Here is a 24,015-nt window from a genome sequence, read left to right as displayed (position 1 = left end):
GGTACAGGGGAGGGAATGGGGCCACTCACCGCTGGGCCTTGTTCTTAATCTGCAGGGTCATCTGTTGCTGCAGCAGCACGAAGTTGTCCAGGAAGTCCAGGAAGGTCTTGGGGGTGACGAGAGGCAATTCCGGGCACAGGTGCCGGTGGTAGCTGGCAGCCGAAAGGTGGATGAGAGCCATGGATCTGGCCACACTGGGAATTGAGGCCTGAAGGTCTGGGCACTTCAAGAAGTCTGCAACAGGCATGGCTTTAGCCTGGACTTGTGAGTTCGTAGGGGAAGAAATGACAGAGACCCTCTCTCCTGGCTCAGGAAGGAGGGCAGAAAAGGTGAAGGGGGCTCAGCAGGTTCTGGAGAGAGAGACTGACCTAAGTAATAATCCTTTTTAGAACCTGGTCAAGATGAGTGGCAAGGACGGGTAAAAAGGGCTCACCGTCATCAAGGGGTGGGCTCTGAGCCCCCTCCAGATGGTGCTGGGCCACACTGACCAGGGAATCTTGGTCCCAGGGTTCGTAGCAGTCGGTGCTGGCGATGGCCAGTTGAAGGAGCCTCAGGAAAAGGGTGGAAGGCAGCTGTTTGTGGGCCTGGTCATCTCCGATCAGGATGAACATGTGCAGGTGGCTGCACACCTGCTGGTAGAACCTGTGGGGCAGGAGCTCAGATACCGTCCTCCCCTTTATCCCTGTTTGCCCATCGAGGCCCCCATCCCAACCTGACGCCTCAGCCCTGCTCTCTGTGCCCTCACATCAGCCCTTAGGTTGTGTGGGGGATTTGGGCCTTTGGCCAGGGTGGGGCAAGGGCAGAGCAGCCCCTAGCTTGGGGTTCTGGGCCTCACCTCTGCAACAGCATTTCCTTCTTGACGTTCTGCCTGACACTAAGGTTGTCCCTGGGGAGATGTTCTTCAATGTTGTCCAGATCTGCCTCTGTGTACTGGTCAGGGAACCTGCCTGAGGTTGCCAGGGCCAGCAGGCGATGAAGGGTAGTGAGATCCACACACTTGGGCACCAGCAGGGCCACTGGCTGGCCTAACACGCCAGCATGCCAGCTGGCATCCCGCAGACACTGGAGAACGGCCTCCTCTGATCCACGTGGCAGATGGAAGAGGCGGGCCTGACAAATGCTAGCAGCCAGAGTGACGGCAGTACGGCGCCCAGTCCCCTGAGCCCCCGAGAGCAACAGGCCATGCTGCCTGGGCCTGGCTAGCACCCGGACCAGGCGGGCCACATGCCGGGCCATCGAGCGGCACCGGGCCAGGTGGGGGCTCAGCTTCAGCTGCGCAGCTGATGTGGCCAGCTGCTCCTCCAGGCTCACCCACTGCCGTTCCACGTACAGGTTGGAGCTCTCCGAGTTGGACTGCAGTGTCAGTTCCTGACTGAAGACCAGGTCTGAGGGCTTTTCCTGGGGGCAGAGCAGTAGCACCTGGAGCAACAGCGGGGAGGTCACGTCTACCTGGCTTGTCTTCTGCCACCAGTTCTTGGCTCTATTATTCAGCTGGAGTTTGCAGTTGGAGGTCCTTGTGCCTTCCTCCTGGCTTATCTTCTGACTTAGGCTCCCTGTGGCCACCCTCTTTACTGGTGCTCTGGACGGCGCTGAATCATTGGACACGGAGCCTGTGCAGACCTGCAGGCCGTACGGGTCCTCGTCCTCCTCGGTCTCACTGCCGCTGTCGCTCAGGTCCCCCCACTGGTCCAGCTCCCCTTCGGACTCCACTCCAGGCACCTGCTCTTCCCCCTCCTCCTCCTCGTAGCCCTTGCCCAGGCTCGGGGGCGCTGGCCCACAGCAGAAAACATTCTGAGCTACCTCTAGGAGCAGGTTGGCACAGAAGGAGCGTTCCCCGGGGCTGCTCAACTGGTCACAAAAGGTTCTCTGTGCCTCATGCAACCAAAGACGCACTATGTTGCACGTGGCCATCGTGACTGCCAGGCGGGTGCCGCATAGGCCGGACACCTGGTGCAGGTGCTCCTGGTGGCTGGGACAATCCACAAAAGCCCGGGAGCCCACCCTGATGGGCAGCAGCTGCAGGCTGCCCAGCAGCTGGCTCACAGAGTGCAGGGAGAAGCGGTAGTGTGGGCGGAGGGGTGAGGGCAGAAAGCGCTTGCGCACCGCCTCCCAGGCCTCCACCGACGCCTGGACCAGGGCTCTTGCTAGAACACTCTCCCGCTCCACAGAGGGGAAGCTTTCAAGCCAGGCCTGGATGCTGGGCACGTGCCTGCTCAGCAGCGTGGCCAGGGTCACGCTGCCCAGGGCCAGCACGGTGAAGAGCCGAGAGAGGCGTGGGCACAGCGGGAGCTCGCAGAAGCCTGGCACTGTGGCGGTGGCAAGGAAGTTGACTATAGGCTGCAGCGTCTGCACTTCCAAGGTGCTGTGGGCGTACACGGTGCCGTCTATGGCCTGGCGCAGAGTCTCCAACACCGGCTGACAGCTCTTCTCTGGGTCTGTGGGCCGTGAAGAATAACAGAGAGAACAGGCGTAAGTCCACATGACAGTGTCACCCCACTCTTCCTCTCCCTGCCTCACTGGGTCTGCTCCTGGCACACACGGGGTTCTAAGGAATTTTATGCATCTGGTGTGTTGGGACTTGGTAAGTTCTTCTCTCTCCCTTGCACTCTCCTTAGGAGTGAGTGACTTTTTTCCCCCTCTTCTGCCCCAAATCCTACCTCTAAGACCAATTACATATTCCTTAACTGAAGGTTAATGAGTAGGAAGGTTTGGAAACCGAGACTGGTGGAAACATGCTCAGAGTGGGATGGAAGAGGCAGGCTAGTAAACGTACAGTCATAAAACCATATTTGTCATAGATTTTTGTACAGAGCACAGGATGAGTATCGAACCTAGCCTGGAGGCCCAGACCTCCTGGAGGAGATACTGCCTGAGATTATTTGTAAAGAATAAGTAGGATTTAGCTAGATAAATGCAGGAGAGAAGGCCGAGAGGATGGCGATCCCAGAGGCTAGAGGAAGCCTAACTTATTGGATGCCTGCGTTACAAAGTTGAATCCAGTTAGAGGACAGAGCATAAAAATCTACAGAAGAAAGACTCATCACAAGAAACCTTGAAGAGCATTTGCCAGAGCTCCCGGTCATGACTGCCTGAACCAGGGAAGATGGAATGGAAATAGGTGGAGAGCTTTGAGAGATACTTGGGAGGCAAAATGAAGACACATGGTGACTGGATATTGGTGAGGGAGGGGAAGATGTCAACAAGATTTCTGGCTACAGTGACTGGATGGATGGTGGTACCAGGTACTGAGAGGGCACGTGAGAGCAGGGTTTTGGGGGAGGATGATGAGTTCAGAGTTGGATCCGTGGTGTCAATGGGACAACCAGGTAGAGACATATAGCAGACTGTTAGATAGACAGATCTGGTGCTTAGAAGGGGATCTTGGAGACGGAGATTTAGCAGTCAGAGCATAGAGATGGTGGATGAGGCCACGCAAAGGACAGGATTATTCAGGGAGCATACGTAGACTGAGAAGATATTAAGAATGGAACACTGAAGTTTGGTCTGTAGGTATATGTTTGAGAGTCGAATATTGCTAGGGCTTTTCCAGTCTCAAGAGACGACAATGACACCTTCCCTCCTCCCAGCTCCTCACCGGAAGCAGCCAGGTGCAGATCTTCCAGCAGGAAGAGGAGAAAGCCTTTGCAGTCCACGTGCTGCCCAGGCCACGGGCTGGCTTGTGATTGGCCCTGGACGCCCCGGCTCAGCAGGAGGCGAAGGTGGGCGGGACTGACGGCAGGGTGGATGGGGCTGGACACGTAAGGGTGCTGTGGCTCCACTAGCACGTGCACAAAGGCTGACTTCCCCGTGGCTGCCTCTCCAGCCAGCAGCACCGGGTGTCCCTCTGACAGAAGCAGGTCCACCACATACAAGAGCCGTTCGGTCTATAGGACAGGAGCAGGGCTTACTGTGGCAGCTCCAGGTTAGCACAGCGATCTAGCCGAAAGTAAAGGTCTAGGAATCTTGTGTTAAAGCTGTATTTGCAGAACACTGCATGCATTCTGGAGACTGTGAAAACATTTCAAGGAACGGGAGCAGGTAGGCCTAGGACATGGACCGCCCCAGGATATCTCTTTGAGCCCCAGCCCCAGCTACTGCCCCACTGTCCTCACACCTGAGGAGAAGGGTTGAAGGTGCCCTGAGTTCCCTTGATGCGGCTGCGCAGGTATTGGCCAGTGAAGGGGGCCAGCGTCCCATCTTCAGGGCATACATGTAGATCAAACACCAAGGCTGAGGCTGGTAGCTCAGGGTAGTTGGAGAGGCAGCTAATAGAATCCCTCAGGAAGGTATCAAAGAGGGGCCAGAGCCTGCTCAGATGGACATACAGGCAAAAGTGTCAGACAGTTACAACAGTTCCATTTGCGATACACTCACACACTCCACCCTCCCCCAACAATGTCACCTGGGTTTTGACTCCCATGGGCCACTCACTCCATCTCAGCCCTCTGCATGCCCCATCCCCCATCCCTGTAGATACCTGGAGGGAAGGTGGGCTCCAAAGCCCCAGATCAAAGCAAAAAGAAAGCTGCTGACAGCCAGCAAGTGCTCCCTGCGCTTACGAGGCACAGCGTCACTGTCAACCTGGTACAGGCGCAGAGAGCTGCTTTTCGAGGACTTGAAGCTTCGGGCCACAGGGTCACTATAGCTGAGGTCCTCTGCAAAGGTCACCACGGCCAGAATCGGAGCCCCAGGAGGAAAAAGGGGAGGGAGTTGGGGGAAGAGAGTAGGGGTTGGCTATTACTTTTCACTTTAAGTCCCCAGGCCCAAGTCCACCTAAGAACCTGGGCCACAGGCTCGAGCTATATCCCAGCTATCCTCAAGGCCACATAGCTCTCACATCAGCCCTTCCCTTCACCTGGGATATGGGCCTTCTCCTTCTCATCTGTGCGCAGGTGTGGGTCAAGCAGACAACGCAAGATGCGGGCCAAGCTGGTGACTTCAGCCACACCTGGGCAAACGGCCTGCTGCCCATGTACCTGCAGCAGGGAGCTGGCACCCTGGCAGGTGAGGAATTGGAACGTTGCAGGCACCAGCACTTCTGCCAGGTGGTTGAGCTCAGTGACAGTCTGGAGCTGCAGGTGGTACTCCTGGGGCAGGGCTGCCATCAGGGCGCTCAGCATAGCCTGCCAAGTCTGCTCCCCACGGCACCAGACTAGGGCACAGCGGCCCACCGCTGTGGGAGACATGCCTGTCGCATCTCCCACCTCCATCAGAAGAAAAGTACCTGGGGGTCGTGCTATTTGCTGACCATTGGGGAGGCTAAGCTGGGGGGGGTCACCCAGGAGGCAAGTGATGGAGTCCAGCCAAGCACCACCGGAAGCCCCATCGCATATTATCCAGTGATGAATCCCCACTGATTCCTGCACCTGCCCCCTTGCGCCCACAGTCTTACACCGACTGGCTTCACGAAGCAGCCTGGGGAAGACACCGTGGTTCCAGCAGGGGCCCTCCAGCCACCCCAGGAACTCCTGGGGGCTGAGGACACTGGGATACAGGTGGGTAATTTCCACAGGCTGGCAGCAGCTCTGGGTCGAGGGGTCCTCCATGGCTGCCAACCAATTCTGGATCTTAAATAAGCTGCGCCAACATGTGGTCTTGCCACTGCCTGCGGGGCCCAGGAGCAAGACACCTGAGGCCTGGCCCAGGGCCTGACTCAGCTGCTCCAGGGACCCCAGAATATCAGGGCTGGGATGCAGGCCTCCTTGCTGCAACTCCTCCACCAGCAGTGAATTCCTCAGCCCGGGGGCTATAGGCTCTGCCAGCACCTCGCTGGCGGCAGGGAAGAGCCCACAGAGCAGCTCTTGGAGGTTGCGCAGGTGGACCCCATCCGGGATGCTGAACAGCGGGGAGCGCAGCAGGGCGCGCAGTAGGGCGGCCTCCTCGATGGCGGCTAGGCTGCAGGGCTGCTTGGACTTGGGATCCCCCTTGGTCACGTTTAGAGCCTGTATCATGTCTTCCAGCACCTTCTTGAGCAGGGGCAAGCGGCAGGGCGGGGGCCCAGACACCAGCTCACGCTCAAGGGAGAAGAATTTGGATAGCCGGGTAGCCATGCGGGAGGCGTCCCGTATCCCCGCACCCAGCAGGGTCAGCTCTGCCACTTGCCGCAGGTCAGGCAGTGTCAGTGCCACAGGCCTCAGTAGTTGGCGCAGGTTGGCAGGCACGGCAGGGCTCAGGGCACGCAGTGTCAGGAGACAGCCGTAGCCGAGGCGCACGTCCACGTGATGTTTCTCAAAGAAGCCGCTGCCGAGGAGCTGGGGGTGGGCGGGGTCAACGGTGCTGGTACTTCGGGAAGCTTCCTGGTACAGTGGGGCATAGAGGTGGCGCAGTTTGGCCAAGCGCTGGCCCAGGGCAGAGAGTAAGCCAAGGGGCAAGTGCTGAGCTGCTTCTAACAGGAGCCAGGCACCACCCTGCAGGGCACCGTTCAGGTAATTGCTCAGGCTTTGGGCCTCTATCTGAGGCAAGCAGGGCACCACCACCAGCTGGCGCCCCAGGGCCTGCGCTAGCGTCTTCACCATAGCTGCCTTGCCCACACCATCAGGGCCCAGTAGGGTCCCACAGGCCACCTCTTCCAGGGCCAATAACAGCACTAGGGCCGGCCGCTCAGGAAGCAGGCTGGGTAGAGACCCCAGTCTGGGACCCAGGTACTCGTAATTGTACAGGAAAGACCGACCCAGCACATCTATCCAGCATGCAGCTGGTGACAGAGAAGTCTCAGTAGGTGCGAGAGACTTGGGACTCTGCAGGGGGCTTTGGGGAGCGGTGTGGGGTGAAGCCAGGCGGTACTTGAGTTGGCGGGCCCAGTGGAAGTCCGTCAGATCACTGACCTGGCGTTCCTGCAGCAGCTGTGCTATATCCCGGTGAGTCACTGTCATGACCAACAGGGCACTGAGCAGGCTGGTCTGGCGGACAGAGGGCAGGGGCTGCTCACCCCGAGAGGCCCTCCGGGCCCGCAAAAAATTCACCAGTACGTCAAGCTTGCGCACGTGCATGGGGACCGCGGCCGGGGCCTTCCCTTCAAGCAGAGCCTCCTCCATGTTGGCCCTCCATACCACCTCCTCTGCCACCAGCACACACTGCCACGGGAAGGCCTGGACTAGGTCCAGCCAGTGCTGGACATACATCTGCGGGGGCGACTGGCTCTGCTGGGGCAGCTGCCTGAAGGCCTTGTCTAGGGACGGGCCCAGAGCAAGACGGGCAGCCACACAGTCCTGCAGCAAGTGCACCAGGGCCAGACGCAGACCCTGCTCCAGGGAGGCCAGCCACCTGGGGAGATCTGAATGCAGAGGAAGGGACCCCGGCAGCTTCACCTCCTCCCCACCTGCCCCGAGCACTGCAAGCGCCTCCACCTGAGTCTGTGGGCTTGGGCTTGACTCCCGGTCATCCGTGCTTCTATCAGTTCGGCTGGACTGGAAGCTCACGGCATGCACGTGAGGAAAACAGCGTCGTGCCCATAGCTGGGCCTCACAGGACTCCAGCGGGGCAGCTAGCAGGGCCACCAGCTCACTGCCACTGAGGAAGAAGAGGCGGGGGAAGTGAGCACATATGGCATAGAGCACACTCTCCAGAGCCACGATGATGCCCTCCAGCTCCACGGAGCCCGCTTGCAGCAGCTGTTGCAGCTGCTGGCCTTGGAAAGAAGGGCTCCGCTTGGCACTGGGCACTATAAGTGACAGAACCAGGGGGTCAGCTACAGAGATCCTCATCAGGGTCCGATACTGTTCGTCCACGGCCTCGAAACGGGAGCACTGTGGTGAGAGAGAAGGTGAGAGTGAGGGCGGCATCCCCCTCCCGCCCTGAGCCCCACTGTCCAGTAGCACTTGTCCACTCTGCCACACACCCCCTTCCCTACCAGGTCAGAACTAGGAAACTGGATCTTCATCTCATGCAGAACTTTATTCAAAAAGATCCACTTCTGCTGGAAAGTCACCCACACCTGCAGCAGGGCACCTGTGAGAAGCAGCCAGGGGAACACTGGAGGGAGACTAGGGTTCCAGCTTCTGCAAGGGGGTCCAGCCTGCTCCTGCCCTCTTGGGATGCCCCACTCCCAAAAAACTCTGCTCAGCAGGACCCAGGGACCTTGCTCGAAGGAGAGAAAACCTGCAGCGTGAATAAAGACCTGGTCACTTCAGCCCAAGAAGTGGCCCTGAAGGAGGTCCTCACTCTGTCCTCACCCACCCCCGACCTCTCTCCCCATCCTTCTGGGCCATCTCACCTCAGGACCCACCCATCAGCCCAGCTAGAGGCCTGCACTCACTCAGGCCATGCATGATAGTCACCCACTCCAACGCCATTTTGTTTAAGTCTCCTGACTTCTGGGTGGCCAGGAACTTGAACAACACCTGAAGACTTTCCTGGATAGAATCCTGCAGGTTGCTGTAATCTAAGGAAGAGTGGGCTCGAGCTGAGCTGAGCTGGCAGTCAGATGGGGCAAGGGCAGGGTTGACTGATACCCAAAATACACTGAAACTCACAGATCTCAAACTACTCTCTAGAAGACACAAACTTTTTTGCTTCTACTAGTTGAACCTAGTATGCTCACCAAGAGTCAGAGTGTGTTTGCAAACTTGTTTACGTGAGTTCCGTTTGTGTGAGTTATAATTTTAATTACAGAATTTAATCTTATATCATGTTAACCACTGAAATATGGGTGGCAAAATAGTTGCTGGTTCTATGGAAACTATGGAAGGGTTTCAGTAAGCCAATAAAAACATGATATTAAATTAGATATAGGCAAGGCGATTTTTTAAGATTGTGAAATTATAATAAAAATCTAGAAAAGTTCTGGATTCAGATAGCTTTACAAATGTCCTCACGTCACTTCTCAACTTTACAGAAACTGAAAGTGGAAATAGCAGATGATGTATTAACGCAAGAAAGGCAGTGAGGAGCTTCTATCACTTGACTGCAAATCAAAGAAAACCTCGTCTTTAGATTAAAAGGTTAGTAAATAAATGTACATTATATGATTTAAGCTAAAATAAAAATCTTAAGCCATGTATGCATATTTTATGATTTCCCTGTTTAACTAACTTTCTGAATTTGCCAGTTGGGTTTCAATTAGGCTGGATAAGAGAATTTCTCCTTTACTTCCCTAATTGTACCATCTTGAGTGCCCGTACATATGCTGCTCCCTCTGACTGGCATGCCCTTCTCCCCTTGCAAACTTGGCAAACTCCTACTCCTTCAGAAGTCAGAATGAGGCCTTTGCCTAAGGGAAGGGAAGATTTCTCTAACTCTCCCGGTCCTTTGATGTTGGTCCTCTTTCTGAGATGCTACTGCCCTCAGTTAGGTGCTCTGTCATGCACCTGTCTCTGTTCTCTTGTCCCTCTCTCACTGGACTGGGAGTCCGCAAGGGACGGGACTTCGGTCTGTAAATCTCAGAGTCCCCTGCATTTGGTTCAGAAGAGGCAGGTGAGTTTGATGAGGGAATGACAAAGGAATTAATGAGTGGGTGCAGTCTAGAGGACAGAGCATTGAAAGCTGGAGACACGTGACCACGAGGAATTTCTTAGCACACCCAGAAAGGGGAGGACCTTTGCTGAAGAGGCCAGGCATTGGGTGGGAGGGAGTGGATGGGGGGCTCCCAAGAAGATTAAGACTGTACGAGGGCTACATGGAAGATATTGTCTCAGAACAGACTGATGGCTCAGGCTGTCCAGGGGGGAGGGGGCCCCGGCTAGAGAAGCCAGATCTGGCAGGGCTTGGGGGATGAATACGTTCCCCAGCAGCAGGGGCTTTCACTGGGCCACGAGGGCTGGGTCTCACCTGAAAGGATGAAGGTGCCACTATCCTTGCCCACCACCTGCCACTGGGGGCTGCGGGGCGCTTGTCTCTTGGAGCGCTCTGAAGCTGGGGGCTCATACGGCACGTGCAGGATGAAGTTGAGCAGTCGCAGCTGTCGTGCTTCCCAGGCCCGCTGCAGCTGCAGTAGGGCCTCCTGGGCACGAGTCCGTATGTTTTCACACCGCCAGATCTGGAACAGTTGGGTCTCAGGAACCAGGACTGGCTAATGGCTCAGGGGATAGCCTTGGAGCTGGGACTCAAGGGCCAGGGCCCAGGAGAGTGGAGGTCTCAGAGATGGAGAGTGGGACCATCAGGCTTCAAAGACAGGCCACCAGCATCACACTGTGACCTAGGGCTGCTGCCCTGAAACCCACTTTTTTGCAAGGCTCCAGCTGAGCAGACAATGCCTCAGTCAGCTCATGCTCTTTTGGGCCAGGGGACATCTGCCATCCTGTGTGCCCACAACTTCAGGGCTGCCACCCATTTCCTTCCCCTGGGAGGGAAGGGACATACTTTCCGTCACAGAGCCTCTGGAACTAGCCATCAGGTCCCCATACCCTCCAGGCAGGCTAGCAATCGCAACCCCACGCCACTACAAGCCAACACCCACTGTCCCCCTTGTCTCAAGGGGCTGCTAAGCCTTAACTGGCTCTATTAGAGCTTAGCAAACAGGCCCTGGGCTTGGACCACCTTTCCTCTGTGGGCGCAGAGCGGGGGTGAGCCCACCTGGTTGATTCGATCTGTAAACTCCAGCAGGGGACAAGAGAGCAGCTGGCCCACTGTTAGGAGCTCTATGTTGTGGAGATCGCCTAACCCTAAGTCTGGAGGGGGAGGGACAACAAGTCAGAGCAGCTCTCGGTCTTTGGCAGAGTCCAGCCCAGCCCAGCCCAGCTCCCAGACAGCACGACACAGAGGCAAGGGCCCAGAACCTAAGGTCCAGAGCACAATTCAGTCCAGAGGTAAGACTCCAGCCCAGCCCAGCCCAAGTCAGCAGAGAGGACCCACATGGTAGTGTGAGAGGTTAAGAACGTTTGTCCCTGTGGGGGAAAGGAGGCTGTGAGGGAAGGCCAGGGCAACCTGGGGAGGAAAGGTGTTTCCAAAAAGAGCAATAGGGAACTTAGTTGTCCCATTGTTCAAACCCTACGTCCTTCCCTTCCCCTCCCTTCTGACTCTACCCAAACCCACCTCGCAGGAGGGCTTGGAAGTTGACGTTCTGCAGCTGGAGGCTGCCCAGCCTGGTGAGCAATGGCAGGAGGCTGCAGAACTCCTCCAGCACGTGCATGCAGCGCTGCAGAACTGGGCTGTGCAGCCCCGGGGTTGCACTCATCTGGGCCGCCTCTGTCAGCCAGCCATCTGTCTTCTCCTGGGCCATAGCCAGATTGAACTGTAGGGAGAAAGGCACATTGGCAGCTGGAGACCCTTCCCCACCCCGACCCACGCAGACTCTCCACTCCCAGGCAGGGGGTCCAAGGAGGGTGTCAGCACCTTGGCAAAAGCCATGCACTTCCATTCGCTGATATTTTCAGAGACGACTCGGTACAGGTGCCAGATGCGCTGCTGCTGCACAATAGGACGGGTCCCACAGGCTGGCAAGGGCACAGGACTCTCGTCCCCTGTGGGATAGGGCTTGATGAGGCCTAGGCTATGTGCAGGGCTGGGGGTGGGGGCATGATGGGGGATGGTCAGTCAAGAGCCCATAGTGACAGAAGGGAGGGTCCTAAAAGTGCCAGGGACGGGGCGGGTGTGGTTGTCCAAAATTGTTCAGTACAATAATCCAAGGGAGAGTTAGTCCAAGGAAAGAATATCTAGGAAAATGTGATAGTGATGAAAGGGAAGGATTCCTCTTCTATTAGTCTCTGTCTCACTTATGCCACTCTGGCCACACCACACTCTTTACTGTTGCTCAGATACACCAGGCATGCTCCCTCCTGCTGAGGGCCTTTGACGGGCAGTTCATTCTTCCTGGAACACACTTCCCCTAGAAAACCACATGGCTCACTCCCTCACCACATTCAAGTCCTTGCTCAGATATCACCTTCCAAATGAGGCCTACGCAGCCCACCTCATTAAGAACTGCTAGCCACCCTCCCTGGCATTCCCAGCCCCTCCTAACCTGCTCTACTTTTTTTCTATACCATTTATCACTTTCTAACATATTCCATCATTTGGTTATATTTTATGTTTATTATTTGTTGTCTTTCTCTCCCAGCTAGAACGTTCAGTTCATGAGGGAAAGGGTTTTGTCATTTGTTCACTGATATACTTCACGCATGGTGCACAGTAGGCACTCAACAAATATGTGTTGGACAAATGAATGAGTTCAGTGAGATGCATATGAGAAAGGATCTGGCCCACAGGGAGGACCGTAGGGGCAAATGGTGACGCTCCCTATCGTGTCTGTCTCTGACCATTATTCCCTCCCTTCATCTCACAAGCTTCTGCGTTAGTTCTTAACCAAAATTTATATTCCTTTTTGAGATATGTGTCAAAAATAATTTGTTATTAATAATAATTATAGTACTGAGTTTTGCAATTTACTTAAAAAACATCAGACCAGGTTCAAGAATATTGCAATAAAACTGTCATCCTCATTCACTTGAATTCCACTGTACCTTCTTGAGTGAGAGAAGAAGTGAAAAAGCTACACCCAAATGCTGAGAACCATGCATCTTACATGATGTGTCATCCATCATGGAGGTCTGAGAATCACGAGGCTATCAGAGCTCCGATCTAACCAAAAAACAAAACAAAACCCAAAAACCACACATACAAAGTAAATTAAACTCTTTAATAAAATCTTCCTTTGTCTGAACTCAAAAGATCCAGCTAGAAACCCATATAAACTTTTTTTTTTTTGGCTGTGCCACGAGGCTTGAGGATCTCAGTTCCCAGACCAGGGACTGAACCCGGGCCAGAGCAGTGAGAGAGTTCCGAAGCCTAACCACAAGACCCCCAGGGAACTCCCCCCGTATAATGTTTGATAGCAGTTGTCTTAACATTAAATATTGAACAAGTAAAGAACTCTCTTTGTAAGAAGGAGCAGACATAGTATCTCCAGACACACGAGAAGATAAAGACAAGCTTGAGGATTATCTATTTCGTAAATTCCATTGCATTTTAAAACTTTTTATTTGGAAATGCTATCCAACTTTTTACAGTTGCAAAAAAAATAGTAAAAAGAATTCCTGTATACCTTTTATCAAGATCACCTTTTGTTAACATTTTACCCATTCTCTTTACCATTTGTGTTTACATGCCCTGTGGGTGTCTGGGCAGGTGTGTATACACACACAAACGCATAATTCTTCTCTGAACTATTTAAACTAAGTTACATATATCATGTCCTTTTACCCCTGAATACTCAAGTGTGTATTTCCTAAGAAAAGGGATATTCTCTTCTACAACGTTGGTACAATTATCAACTTCATATATTACATGGATATAATACTTTTATCTGATCTACTGTCTATATTTCAGTTTTGTCAGTTGGCCTAGTAATGTCCCCTATAGCATTTTTTTCCCCTCAAGTACAGCAGCCAGTCTAGGGTCAAGTACCATATTTACTTGTCATGTCTCCTCAACTTCTTTTAATCTGGAACATTCCCCACAGTCTTTTGTAACATAGACATTTTTGAAGTAGACAGTCCCCTTTCTCCCTTTTTTGTTAACAGAAAGTTTCTTGTGTTGTGTTTGTATGCTTCCTTTCATGGCTGAGTTTGTAAAATCACTCCCAGCTGGACTGTTGAATCGGTCATGTTGTGTCCTCTGGGTATCACGTCTGGAGGTACGTGATGTCCATTTGTGTCTCATCTGTCCCTCATTGGAGATATTAATTTTGATCACCTTCAAAATGTTGCCTAATTTCTCCACTGAATTATTACCTTTGCAACTAATAAGTAGTCTCTGAGGGAGACTCTCTAAGACAGTGCAAATATTCTGTTCCTCGTCAAATTTGCCCCCAAATTTGGCATTCATTGATGATCCCCTCACCCAATCCAGTATTTACCATGATGGTTGGCAAAATGTGGTGTTCCCTCTCCAGCCCTCCCTTCACACTGCCCAGCTGGCTCTGGCATTCTACTATAAGCACAAGTCCTCATTTCTCCCTCACTGATTTATCATCTACTTAGTACTAGTATGGATAATACATTCCTGTTTTTTTCAGTAGTTTACTTTGTACTTACCCTGGTGGTCAAATTGTCCCAGGTTTGTCCAGTTAGCGTCCCTTCTGTGTCCTTGTGCCATGTCCCATCACTTTTATCAGGATTTTTTTTTTTTTTTTTTTTTTTTTTTTTGCAGTACGCGGGCCTCTCACTGTTGTGGCCTCTCCCGTTGTGGAGCACAGGCTCCGGACACGTAGGCTCAGTGGCCATGGCTCACATGGGTCTAGCCGCTCCACGGCATGTGGGATCTTCCCAGACCGGATCCGGACACGTAGGCTCAGTGGCCATGGCTCACGGGTCTAGCCGCTCCGCGGCATGTGGGATCTTCCCAGACCGGGGCACGAACCTGTGTCCCCTGCATCGGCAGGCGGACTCTCAACCACTGCGCCACCAGGGAAGCCCATGTCCCATCACTTTTAAAAAGAACTTAACACTTCCTTACTTTCTGGCTTAAAAAGATATTCCACTCTCATCTTGTACCTACCCTGCCATGGCCCTGGAATCATTCATTCTCTGAGGAGCCCTGATTTCTTTTAGTGGGGAATGGTATTAGAAACTACGATCTGGGCACAATGTGGTTCCTTGCTATTGGAGTGTATTTCCTTCTTGGACTCTTCAGTAGACAGAGCTAGGAAATATGTTCATGTATATATACTCATATACATACACTTATATACATATACATGTGCACTTAATCATACAAATACAACATGTGTATGTGTGTTTTAAAATGCAGTGGAAATTGCAGGGACTGCCCTGGTGGCGCAGCGGTTAAGAATCCGCCTGCCAATGCAGGCGACACGGGTTCGAGCCCTGGTCCGGGAAGATCTCACATGCCACGGAGCAACTAAGCCCATGCGCCACAACTACTGAGGCTGCACTCTAGAGCCCATGAGCCACAACTACTGAGCCCATGTGCCACAACTACTGGACCCCGTGCGCCTAGAACCCGTGCTCCGCAACAAGAGAAGCCACCGCAATGAGAAGCCCGCGCACCGCAATAAAGCGTAGCCCCCACTCGCCACAACTAGAGAAAGCCCACGTGCAGCAACGAAGACCCAACGCAGCCAAAAATAAATAAATAAATATTTTTTTAAAAAGAAAGAAATTACAGAGTAGACACCACAGAAAATGGAAGCTTATAAGACAAATTCACATTTCCCCAGAACTCAAAAAAAAAAAAAAAAGAATAAAAGAAGTAATGATGAAGCAGATGAAAGAAATGGAGGAGAGATCCAGAAAATCCAACATACAGATAAAAATTCTGAAACGGGAGCAGAGCAACTGTAAGAGCCATTATCAAATAATCGAAAAAAAGATTACCTACAAAGGAAGAAAATCAGATTGATATCAGATTTGTCCAAAATGATAAATGTCAGAAGACAGTGATGTAGTATCTACGTCTGGACAAAAAAGTGTTGTGACTTCAGAATTCAATATCTAGCCAAGCTGTGATATAGGGACATTGTACAGTCATTCTTAGCCATAAGAAGTTTAGAGATTTTAACACCTCCAACTCCCTTCTTAGAAAAAAGAAATTCTCAAAGAATTATTGCAGCCATCCAAGCAAGGAGTGAAAATAATGAAAAGATGTGGTACTTTAAAAATTGGCACTGGGTAAACAAAACCATTAAACCTTAGATATCAAAGTAGTTGTTAACACAGTTACAGAACAAAACAAATGTCAAAGGTAGTAAGTAAAATAAAAGATATGTAGTGGAAAATATAGAGTAGTATTAATGGTCTGGATCTAAGATCCTAGATTATTTTTAAAAACCGGAAGTTTGGTGAGGAGACAGGGATGGAAGAAAGAAGTAAAAGCAATGCTGTGGGGTTTCCTGGGCCTAACCCCACAAGGCCTGAGTCCCCTACTCTGCTTTTCCACAAACACCCCAACCACTAGCAGGAAAGGTCAAGGTCTGGTCTACATCAGTTAGAATATAGGATGAGGGTCTCCCAATACTTGACCAAAGAAAAAGCCCCTTGTTTGAGGATGGTCCCAGAGTGTCTTCCAGCTCACATCTGGTCAAATGGCCCTCCCTGGGATTGAGGATCCCATAGGCAGGGATAGTAACGGTTGGCGGTTGGCCAAGAGGCCAGTCAGAAGCAGTGTGCCCTTCCAAGGGATACGAGTGACCGACAGAAGTGACGGCACCTGAGAAAAGAAACTGGAGCCTGCAAAGTTCTTTACGTGCAGAGGGGAGCCAGCCTAGCTGCACCACCGCACAGAAGGGCTAAGGCCAATAGTTCTGTCCCGGTCTCCTCCTAGGGGCCGGTGAGGCCTTTAGCAGCCACCTCTCTCCACCACACTGGCTGGAAGCAGTGGCCGTGGAGCATCATGACCCGTTTTTATCTGGGACCTGGTGCCTGGTGTAGGACTGGGTTGAACAGGGCTACACAACTACGATGAGGACACCTTTACATTTCTCCTGCACAGGCTTTTAGCCCTCTGGCCCCATCACATTCTGATGGAACGCTCACCTATTTGCCTTCTCTACCAGACCGTGTGCCCCCCTATCCCCACCCTAAGCACAACACTTGACATACCCAATGTATTTAGATTTTGTCCTGCAATTTTCACATATAAAATAGACTAAAATGAAGGTATGTGATTCCCAAGACTTGCTTCGGGTCACCCAACATGCAGGTCCCTAAGTCCCAACCCTGATCTCAGTGGGAGGGGGCATCCCAGGGTGGCGATGGAGGGGGCGGGACCCTCGGTACCAGTGAAGGTGGTGTAGGCATGGTGCAGTTCACTGAGGCCGCTGGCTGTGTTCTGGAACTGACGCTCCAGGGAGATGAGCTGGCATTCAGTGCTCCTCTGCTCCTGCTCAGGGTCCATGAAGGGACCGGACAGGGCCTTCGCAATCAGGCCCTCCAGCTCCGCCAGCGCCGCCGCCATCAGCTGCTGCAGCTTAGGCACAATGGCGTGTCGCTTACTGAGCAGGAACCCCGAGGCCTGGCTTTTCTCAAACTGGAATGACTCCCACGTGTCCAGAAGCTGCGGGGCAGGCAGAGGGTAGTCAAGCAGAGGTGGTTATGGGGGAGGGGCACTGGGAGAGACGGGAGAGATGCCTTCTCACCGAGATGTCCAGTGCCTCATTCTCAGCACTGAAGACGCCAAAGTGGTTGCGGACGAGCTCACAGAGTGACCGCGTATATTCCATTCGCTCCTCCAGCTCTGTGTACCGCTCGTTGGCCTCGTTCAGCTGCAGGGACAACAGTACTCCCACATGAGTACTGAGACCAGCACTCCCACAGCCCTTTACATCCTGAGGGACACTCCCACCTGCTAGAGGCTCCAGGCCCCAGCAGCCGCCTTTTAACCAACTAGGATCAGGGCAATCTGGGATCAGATCCCCCATCTGACCTAGGTCTCCCTGAAGACAGCACAGTTCCTCCCCCATCAGATTGTTGCCCTGATGGCAGGGTTTGGATCCCTACTCGACTGTACAGAGAGCAGAACTCGGTCTCTGAAAGCCAGATTTTCTCCCTCTCAAAACACCAGGACCTCCCCCTCTCATGAGGATGTTGAGGGCCACGTTTGAACAGGATGAGAGCTGGCAAGGGCAGACCACACATGTGAGCACAGTTTAAGAGCGTCACGCCCCACCGAGAGCTCAGCTGAGACTTGAAGGGAGTGTGCTGGGCATGCGAGCGGGACAGCCCTGGATGAGCTGGGAAAGGAGGATGGGGAGAGCCCACCTTCTGGGAGCACCACGTGAGGGCGTGGATGTCGGTGTTGAAGGTTCGGAAGGCCTTCGTGAAATCTGTGAGCTCTGTTATTAGCTGCTGACCGCGGCTCCGGCATTCGTTCTGTATCTGTTCAAGAATGTCCTTCCTGATGCCCACCAGCTTGGATTCTGAAGACAGGAGAGAGTTAGGCATGAGGGGGTGAAGTACAAGGGGAGCGTGGCGGGGCCGGAGTGGGAGCAGGTTGAAGGGGCAGCCAGAACGTGAATTCGTTCCCCCAGTCGCTGAACACTTACTGGACCCCTGCTTGGTGTCCAGTCAGCTGCAGTGCACTTGGGCCTGTGCTGGGCAGCGGTAGACAAGAGTGATGAGTGAGACAGAAAGTGTTCCCACCCTCAGAAGCTCACAATATGGCAGCAGAGACAGACATAGAAGGGGATAATCACATACCAGTGTGGTAGATGCTCTTCAAAGAGCCCTCAACCTGGCTCAGTGACGGGGCAGGAGGCCTGAGGATGCTGGGGAAGGCCTCCTCAGGGAAGGGGACATTGGAGCTGACTGTACTGAGTGGTTAAGGCTTCCAGGGGCACGCCAAGTGGATGAAACCATGTGCAAAGGCACAGGGATGCCGTGTCCATGAAGAGCAGACTGCCCACCACAGATAAACATTTTCTATCTGAGGAGTCTTACTGCCTCTGCTCTAGTAGAAGAGGTACCAAGAAGAGTGTGTAATCTGCCTTTTGTTTTTAAGGATTAAAGGAAAGAGGCTGTCAGGTGGACTTGGGGCGAGAAGATAATCTTGGAAGCTGGCTTTGGCAATATGAACACCTCCACTGTCGCCGAGGACAGGAATAATACCAACACGAAACCTCGTCAGATCTGAGATACCACTGATTGTAAGAAGCACCATTATTTTACACACACCATGAAAAAAGAAAAAATGATGCCATCAATTATAATACACCTCTTAAGTTCAGAGATGTTAAAATATGCACAGAGCAGCAAAATACAATATAGAAATAGGGCATGGAGTATGCCACAAAATATAGTATAGAGTACTTACTACATGCCAGACACAGTGTCAGCTACTTTACCTGTATTAACCCATTTAATCCTCACAAAAGCCTTTGAGGCAGATACTATTATTGCCCCTGTTTTAAAGATAAGCAAAGTGAGACTCAGAGAGTTTAAATATCAACATCACACAATGCTAGAGCAAGGATTCAAACTCTGGCAGTCTGGCTCCACTGTGTTACATTTTATGCTTTGAAGGGTGAAAAGTAAATTAACTCATCCTCCATGAGCATCTCTGCAACTGGAAAGTAGGACAGTGAGTTCCAGGCACAGATAATTGAGACATACAGGGAATGGACCTGTGGGAGCTTTGGAGGAGGTAACGAATAGGACATGGCACCAACAGCTGAGACTGAGAAAACCAAGACAAGGGAACTTCTGAGGGGTACCCAAGGTTGAACAGAACACAAAGATGTACACTTATGCTTTTTCAAACTATCCCATTGACCTATGACAGTAGCTAGGCTATTGCAATGGTGCCGCCTTCTGACCAGCAGCACGGGGCCAGTGAAGACAGAGAAGAGCTCAACAGTGACACCGTGTGGTATAAGGGAGCAATGGACTGATAAAATACCAGGGCTCCTCGGGGTTGGAAGTTGGAGATGGATGGGAAAACACATTTGAGAGATATGTAGGAGGCAGAAGAATGGAAAGGATCTGATGACAGGCTGGACGTGGTGGAGTTAGGGAGAGGGAAAGAGTAAAGTATGAAGTCAAGTTTCTGGTGAGGCCAACTCGTAACAGTAGGTAATTCAAGTATTCAAGGGAGCCCAAGTAGAAGAGGAACAAAGTTGCAGGATAAGAAGATAGAATTAGATCAGCAAGAAGGATGAGAGTGGACAGAAGGGAATAGGTGAAATGAAAACAAGTAAGCATCTACTGCATGCCATACTCAATGCTAGGAACATTGCAAATAATATCTCATTTAATCCTCCTTCCCATAACCCTGTGAGCGACTACATTGTTATGCCTATGTTACAAATAAAGAAACTGAAGCTCAGTGATCTGAAGTCATGCAAGCCAGTAAAAAACAGAGCCAGGATTCTGAGCCCTGTGCTTTTACCTCTCCGTCTGCTCCTCTTGAAGAGGCCAGTTGAGCCTGGACTAAGGACCAAGAAGCCAACAGACTAGAAAGCACACTGACTTCCTGAGCAAGAGTGGAGCGAAGCCTGCCCAAAACAGGGTCAGAAAGAAAGCAGGCCAATCACAGGTCCTCCTTCTTCTGCCTGGCCAGCCTGAATCCCCTGTGCATTTAGGAGCGAGGCTTGGGGAAAGAGCGGGGAGTTCTGTGGTCTAGACGATACCTAAGGAGGTATGTGCTTTCATCTGCGGAAGAGCAAAGGCAGGGAGGGCTAGGCAGGCAAGCACTTTCAGGCAAACTCTTTCAGGCCCAGCTCCAAGGCCTCCCACCTTATAAAGAAAGCAGGCCTGGAGACTTCCCTGGCTGTGCAGTGGGTAAGACTCTGCGCTCCCAATGCAGGGGGCCCGGGTTCGATACCTGGTCAAGGAACTAGATCCCACATGCATGCTGCAACGGAGAGTTCACATGCCACAACTAAAGAGCCTGCCTTCCGCAACTAAGGAGCAGGCGAGCCGCAACTAAGGAGCTGGTGAGCTGCAACTAAGGAGCCCGCCTGCTGCAACTAAGACCTGGTGCAACCAAAGAAAGAAAGAAAGAAAGCAGGCCTGGAGGCCATGGATCTGAGAGTATCTAGTCTCTGCAGGAAGCAGACACGATTGGTTACTGCCGTTCATGGGTGTTAGGTGACAAAACCTCTCTGTTTCCCAGAAGAACAAATCACCAGCTTCCCAGTCTACCCCTCTGTGTGTTTCTCCACAGCCATCTCTGGGGGGAGGCACTTAGCTAGTAACCAGTAGTACGAGACATCCTTCCCATGGAAAGGGAGGAAGAGAAAAGACGAACAAGGTTAGGTCTTAAACCAGGTTTCTCAGAGACCCAGGGAGACCAACTAGGCCTTGGCCTCGTGGGGGTAGGTAGACACATGAGGTGGGAAACTGAGATGGGCTGAGCAGGGAACAGACAGCAGAGTGGGCTCGAGCTCCACTTTCCGTGTATCACTTTGGGAAGATACCTCCTTGCAGGACGCCCTCATGCTCATGTGGCATGAGATAGTCACAGCAGAGCAGAAATCATGGTGTGATGTGTTGTGGCAGAAAGAGGGCCAAATATAACGTTCCCAAGTCCGCCACAGCTCCCGAATGGCAGGGGATACAGGAGATAGTGGAGAGTTGATAGCCAGTGGGCCCAGATAGGGTTCCTGTGTTGAGGGGCGAGGGACCCTTAAGCAGAAGCTATGGGGTGGCCAGCCTAAGACAAAGACTGGATGAAGGGTTCACTAAAACCCTAAGGATATGTAATGTCAGCAGAGCCAATGCAGAGCTGAGTCAGCAGAGGTAGACAGTCTGGGCTCCTATTAGCCAGGAGAACACACGCCAGCTACACCAGCTCAGGACACAGCTTCACCAGGGGCAGCAAGGTCAGAAGGAGGGCAGGGACCTCAGGCAAGTCAGCAGAAGCCAGCAAAGAAGAGCACACAGCCCAGAAGCCCTCTCTAATGCCGGGGGCCACCTTGGGGAGGAGAAGGAGTAGAGGACACTCGAAAATCAAAACAATCAAGAACTGTAGTATGAATTTTGAATTGACCAAATACCCAAAATAGACTGAATTAGACCAAAAGTGCTGCTTTAAATAAAAAGAAAAAAATGTGCACTTTCAATTGGAATACAGCTGTCCCTTTGGGGGATTGGTTCTAGGATCCCTGAGGATACCAAAATCCACACATTTTATAAATGGCATAGTGTTTGCATATAACCTATATATGTCCTCCTGTATACTTTAACTCATCTCTAGTTTGCTTATAGTACCTAAAATAACATAAATGCTATGTAAATAGTTGTAAATACAAGGTAAATGCTATATAAACAGTTATCGGTTCAAGTTTTGCTTCTTGGAACTCTCTGGAATTTTATCCACAGACACAGAACACGCAGATTGGGAGGGCCAACGGTCTCTTTTTTCACCATCAGCAGAATTTAGGGCTACAGACTAAGCCAAGATCAGTTAAAGAGAGTAACTTTTTATACGTGCAAATTGTAGTGTCGATTCTGACTGCCACATGTGGGGAGAGGACACCCTTGATTCCTGGGAATCTCTATAAAGAAACTGGGTTCTCCTAGCCTAAGGAGCGGGCTAGGATTTTTCTCAGTCACATTTGGTTTGAACTACTTCCGTGCCATGAGAATAGAAAGTGCTAGGAGACAAGGACACACAATTCCTAGGGAGTGTGGTGAATGAGTAGAGTCAGGACAGGCGGAGAGGCTGTCCTCTGCAGTGATTGCACCTTCAGTTGCAAAGGGAAGGGCCTGGGACCTGGGGCTTTGGGAGGCTCTACAGGTCCAATGAGGGGCCTGCACCAAAGGTCCCTGGAGGACACTGAAGGCCCAAGAAGGGCTGTGCGGATAAGGTACAGAAGGCAAAGGGAGGGGGGTAAGCAGCGCTCACCCATCTCCACCTGTATGTCACGGCAGCTCAGCCGCAGCAGCCTGCCTTTTGTGATCAGCTCCACGGGGATGCTGGAGACGCAGGCCCGCCAACCATCCAGGCAGCTCACCAGCATCGCGTAGTTCTTGACAGGACAACCTCTCATAGACTCCAGCTTCTGAGGCCCCCAGGCTTGCAGGAACTCATAAATGCCTTTCATCCAGTGATGGTCCCTGCAGAACTCCTGCACCTCCCGCAGCATGCCCTAGGGGCAGACAAGGTGTTTAGGGCAGAGGTGGGTGGCTATGATGGGAAGTGGTGGCCACCGTCCCATTCTTTAGACCTCCGTCCTCACCTCCAGCAGGGCCTGTTGTACAGCCAGTGCCTGCTGGATTCGAGGGCTGTTGTCCAGATCCTCTTGCAGCTGCTTATAATTGGGGGGCAAGTACTGGCCTCGCAGCCGGTGCCCACAGACCTCCAGGGCTTCAGTAACTGTGTGAGACTTCCAGGGCCACACCAATCCTATGCTCGGGCCGCAGAAGATGTCCACAGCATCTCTGGGTTGGTCCTGCAACTTGGGCATCATGAAGTCCATGTCCGAGTCCTCCTTTTCATGGTCTTCTAGTGGGGTACATGCCATAATTGTCCCTGAGTGTCCTCCAGGGACCACATACAACCTCTCCCTCTACCCTGAGTGTGTACATACACATTACACACACACACACACATTCTCTGTTCATGAGTGAGTTTACACGTACATCTACATAATAAACACAGTACCAGACCCACCGAGGGAATTTATTAGTTAGGGTTCAGGTGCAGAGAACAGAATTCAGTCTAGCTAGTAAAAGCAGGGAGGAAATTATTAGAGATTATTACATGGGTTATGAATAACTGCAAGAGCTGAAAAACAAAAACACTCTAGGCCAAGTGTCTATGGCTCTGTGCTGCCTGGCAAACTGGGATGTCACTGCCATACCACCAGCTACATAAGCACATGGGCATAAGCGATTATGAGCCCCACCATCAGAATGGACGGCATATGCCCTGCCTCTCTCCCCTACTTACCTCAATTCTGAGCTGAAGTCACATATAGATCTAAATCACATGTGACTCCCAGCCGCAAGGGGGTCTGAGAAGCACAGTTTATAGCACTCTAGCCTCTGCAGAACAGAGGAGGAGGTGAGAAAGGAAGGTGAGCAAGCCGGTCCTCAGTATCCGTCTTAAGGAATATCCTTGAACTTGGCCTCCCCCTTGATTCTTAGAAACTGTTTAATTGCCAATTTTAGTATCTGTGTTAAAACTTTGCACAAAAAGGGAGAAGAAGCATCAAAATGTTCAGAAATTAGATCCATACTGCCAACACCTAAGCACCACAGTGCCCGCAAGGGCCCATCCTCAGATCCCTTCTCTTCCCCGTCAGTACTCACTTTCTAGGAGAGCACATCCAGTTTCATGGTTTTAAGTACCACCTATTTGCTCTGAAATATATGTCTAGCTCAGATCTCTCCCTGAATCCCAATCCCACTTAAACAACTGCCTAGTCTACATCTCTACTTAGATGCCTAATATGCACCTCAAACTTTCAACAGCCCAAAATGAGCTCTGATCTCTATCCGCCCCCAGATTGCTCCTCATGCAGTCCTCCAACGTCAGTAAACAGGAGCTCCATTCTTCCGGGTGCTCCAGTCAAAAACTTTAAAGCTACCTTTGACTCTTCTCTCACATACAACACAGCCAGCCATCAGAAAATCCAATTGGCTCTATGTTCAAAATATATCCAAAATCCAACCGATTCTC

At 51.9% G+C, this 24,015-nt stretch overlaps 1 protein-coding gene across 1 annotated transcript in view; it reads right to left on the bottom strand.

The window, feature by feature from the left end:
- Positions 1–24,015, bottom strand: part of DNHD1 (dynein heavy chain domain 1) — a gene marked incomplete at both ends in the record, with an annotated part of 66,730 nt that overhangs the window by 14,901 nt on the left and 27,814 nt on the right. Inside the window, 18 exon segments of the mRNA XM_082660087.1 lie at positions 30–234; positions 434–642; positions 836–2,435; positions 3,596–3,884; positions 4,115–4,307; positions 4,478–4,655; positions 4,856–7,745; positions 7,850–7,947; positions 8,255–8,380; positions 9,766–9,973; positions 10,510–10,604; positions 10,969–11,167; positions 11,269–11,396; positions 16,671–16,984; positions 16,986–17,155; positions 17,652–17,809; positions 22,237–22,480; positions 22,571–22,836. Of these exon segments, the coding sequence (XP_082516213.1) occupies positions 30–234; positions 434–642; positions 836–2,435; positions 3,596–3,884; positions 4,115–4,307; positions 4,478–4,655; positions 4,856–7,745; positions 7,850–7,947; positions 8,255–8,380; positions 9,766–9,973; positions 10,510–10,604; positions 10,969–11,167; positions 11,269–11,396; positions 16,671–16,984; positions 16,986–17,155; positions 17,652–17,809; positions 22,237–22,480; positions 22,571–22,836 (7,570 nt within the window).

The sequence above is a fragment of the Grampus griseus genome (assembly GCF_964374135.1).
Source record: "Grampus griseus genome assembly, chromosome: 8".
Taxonomy (NCBI): domain Eukaryota; kingdom Metazoa; phylum Chordata; class Mammalia; order Artiodactyla; family Delphinidae; genus Grampus; species Grampus griseus.
Note: the sequence above shows the minus strand (reverse complement) of the source record. Positions and strands in the feature narration are given on the sequence as shown.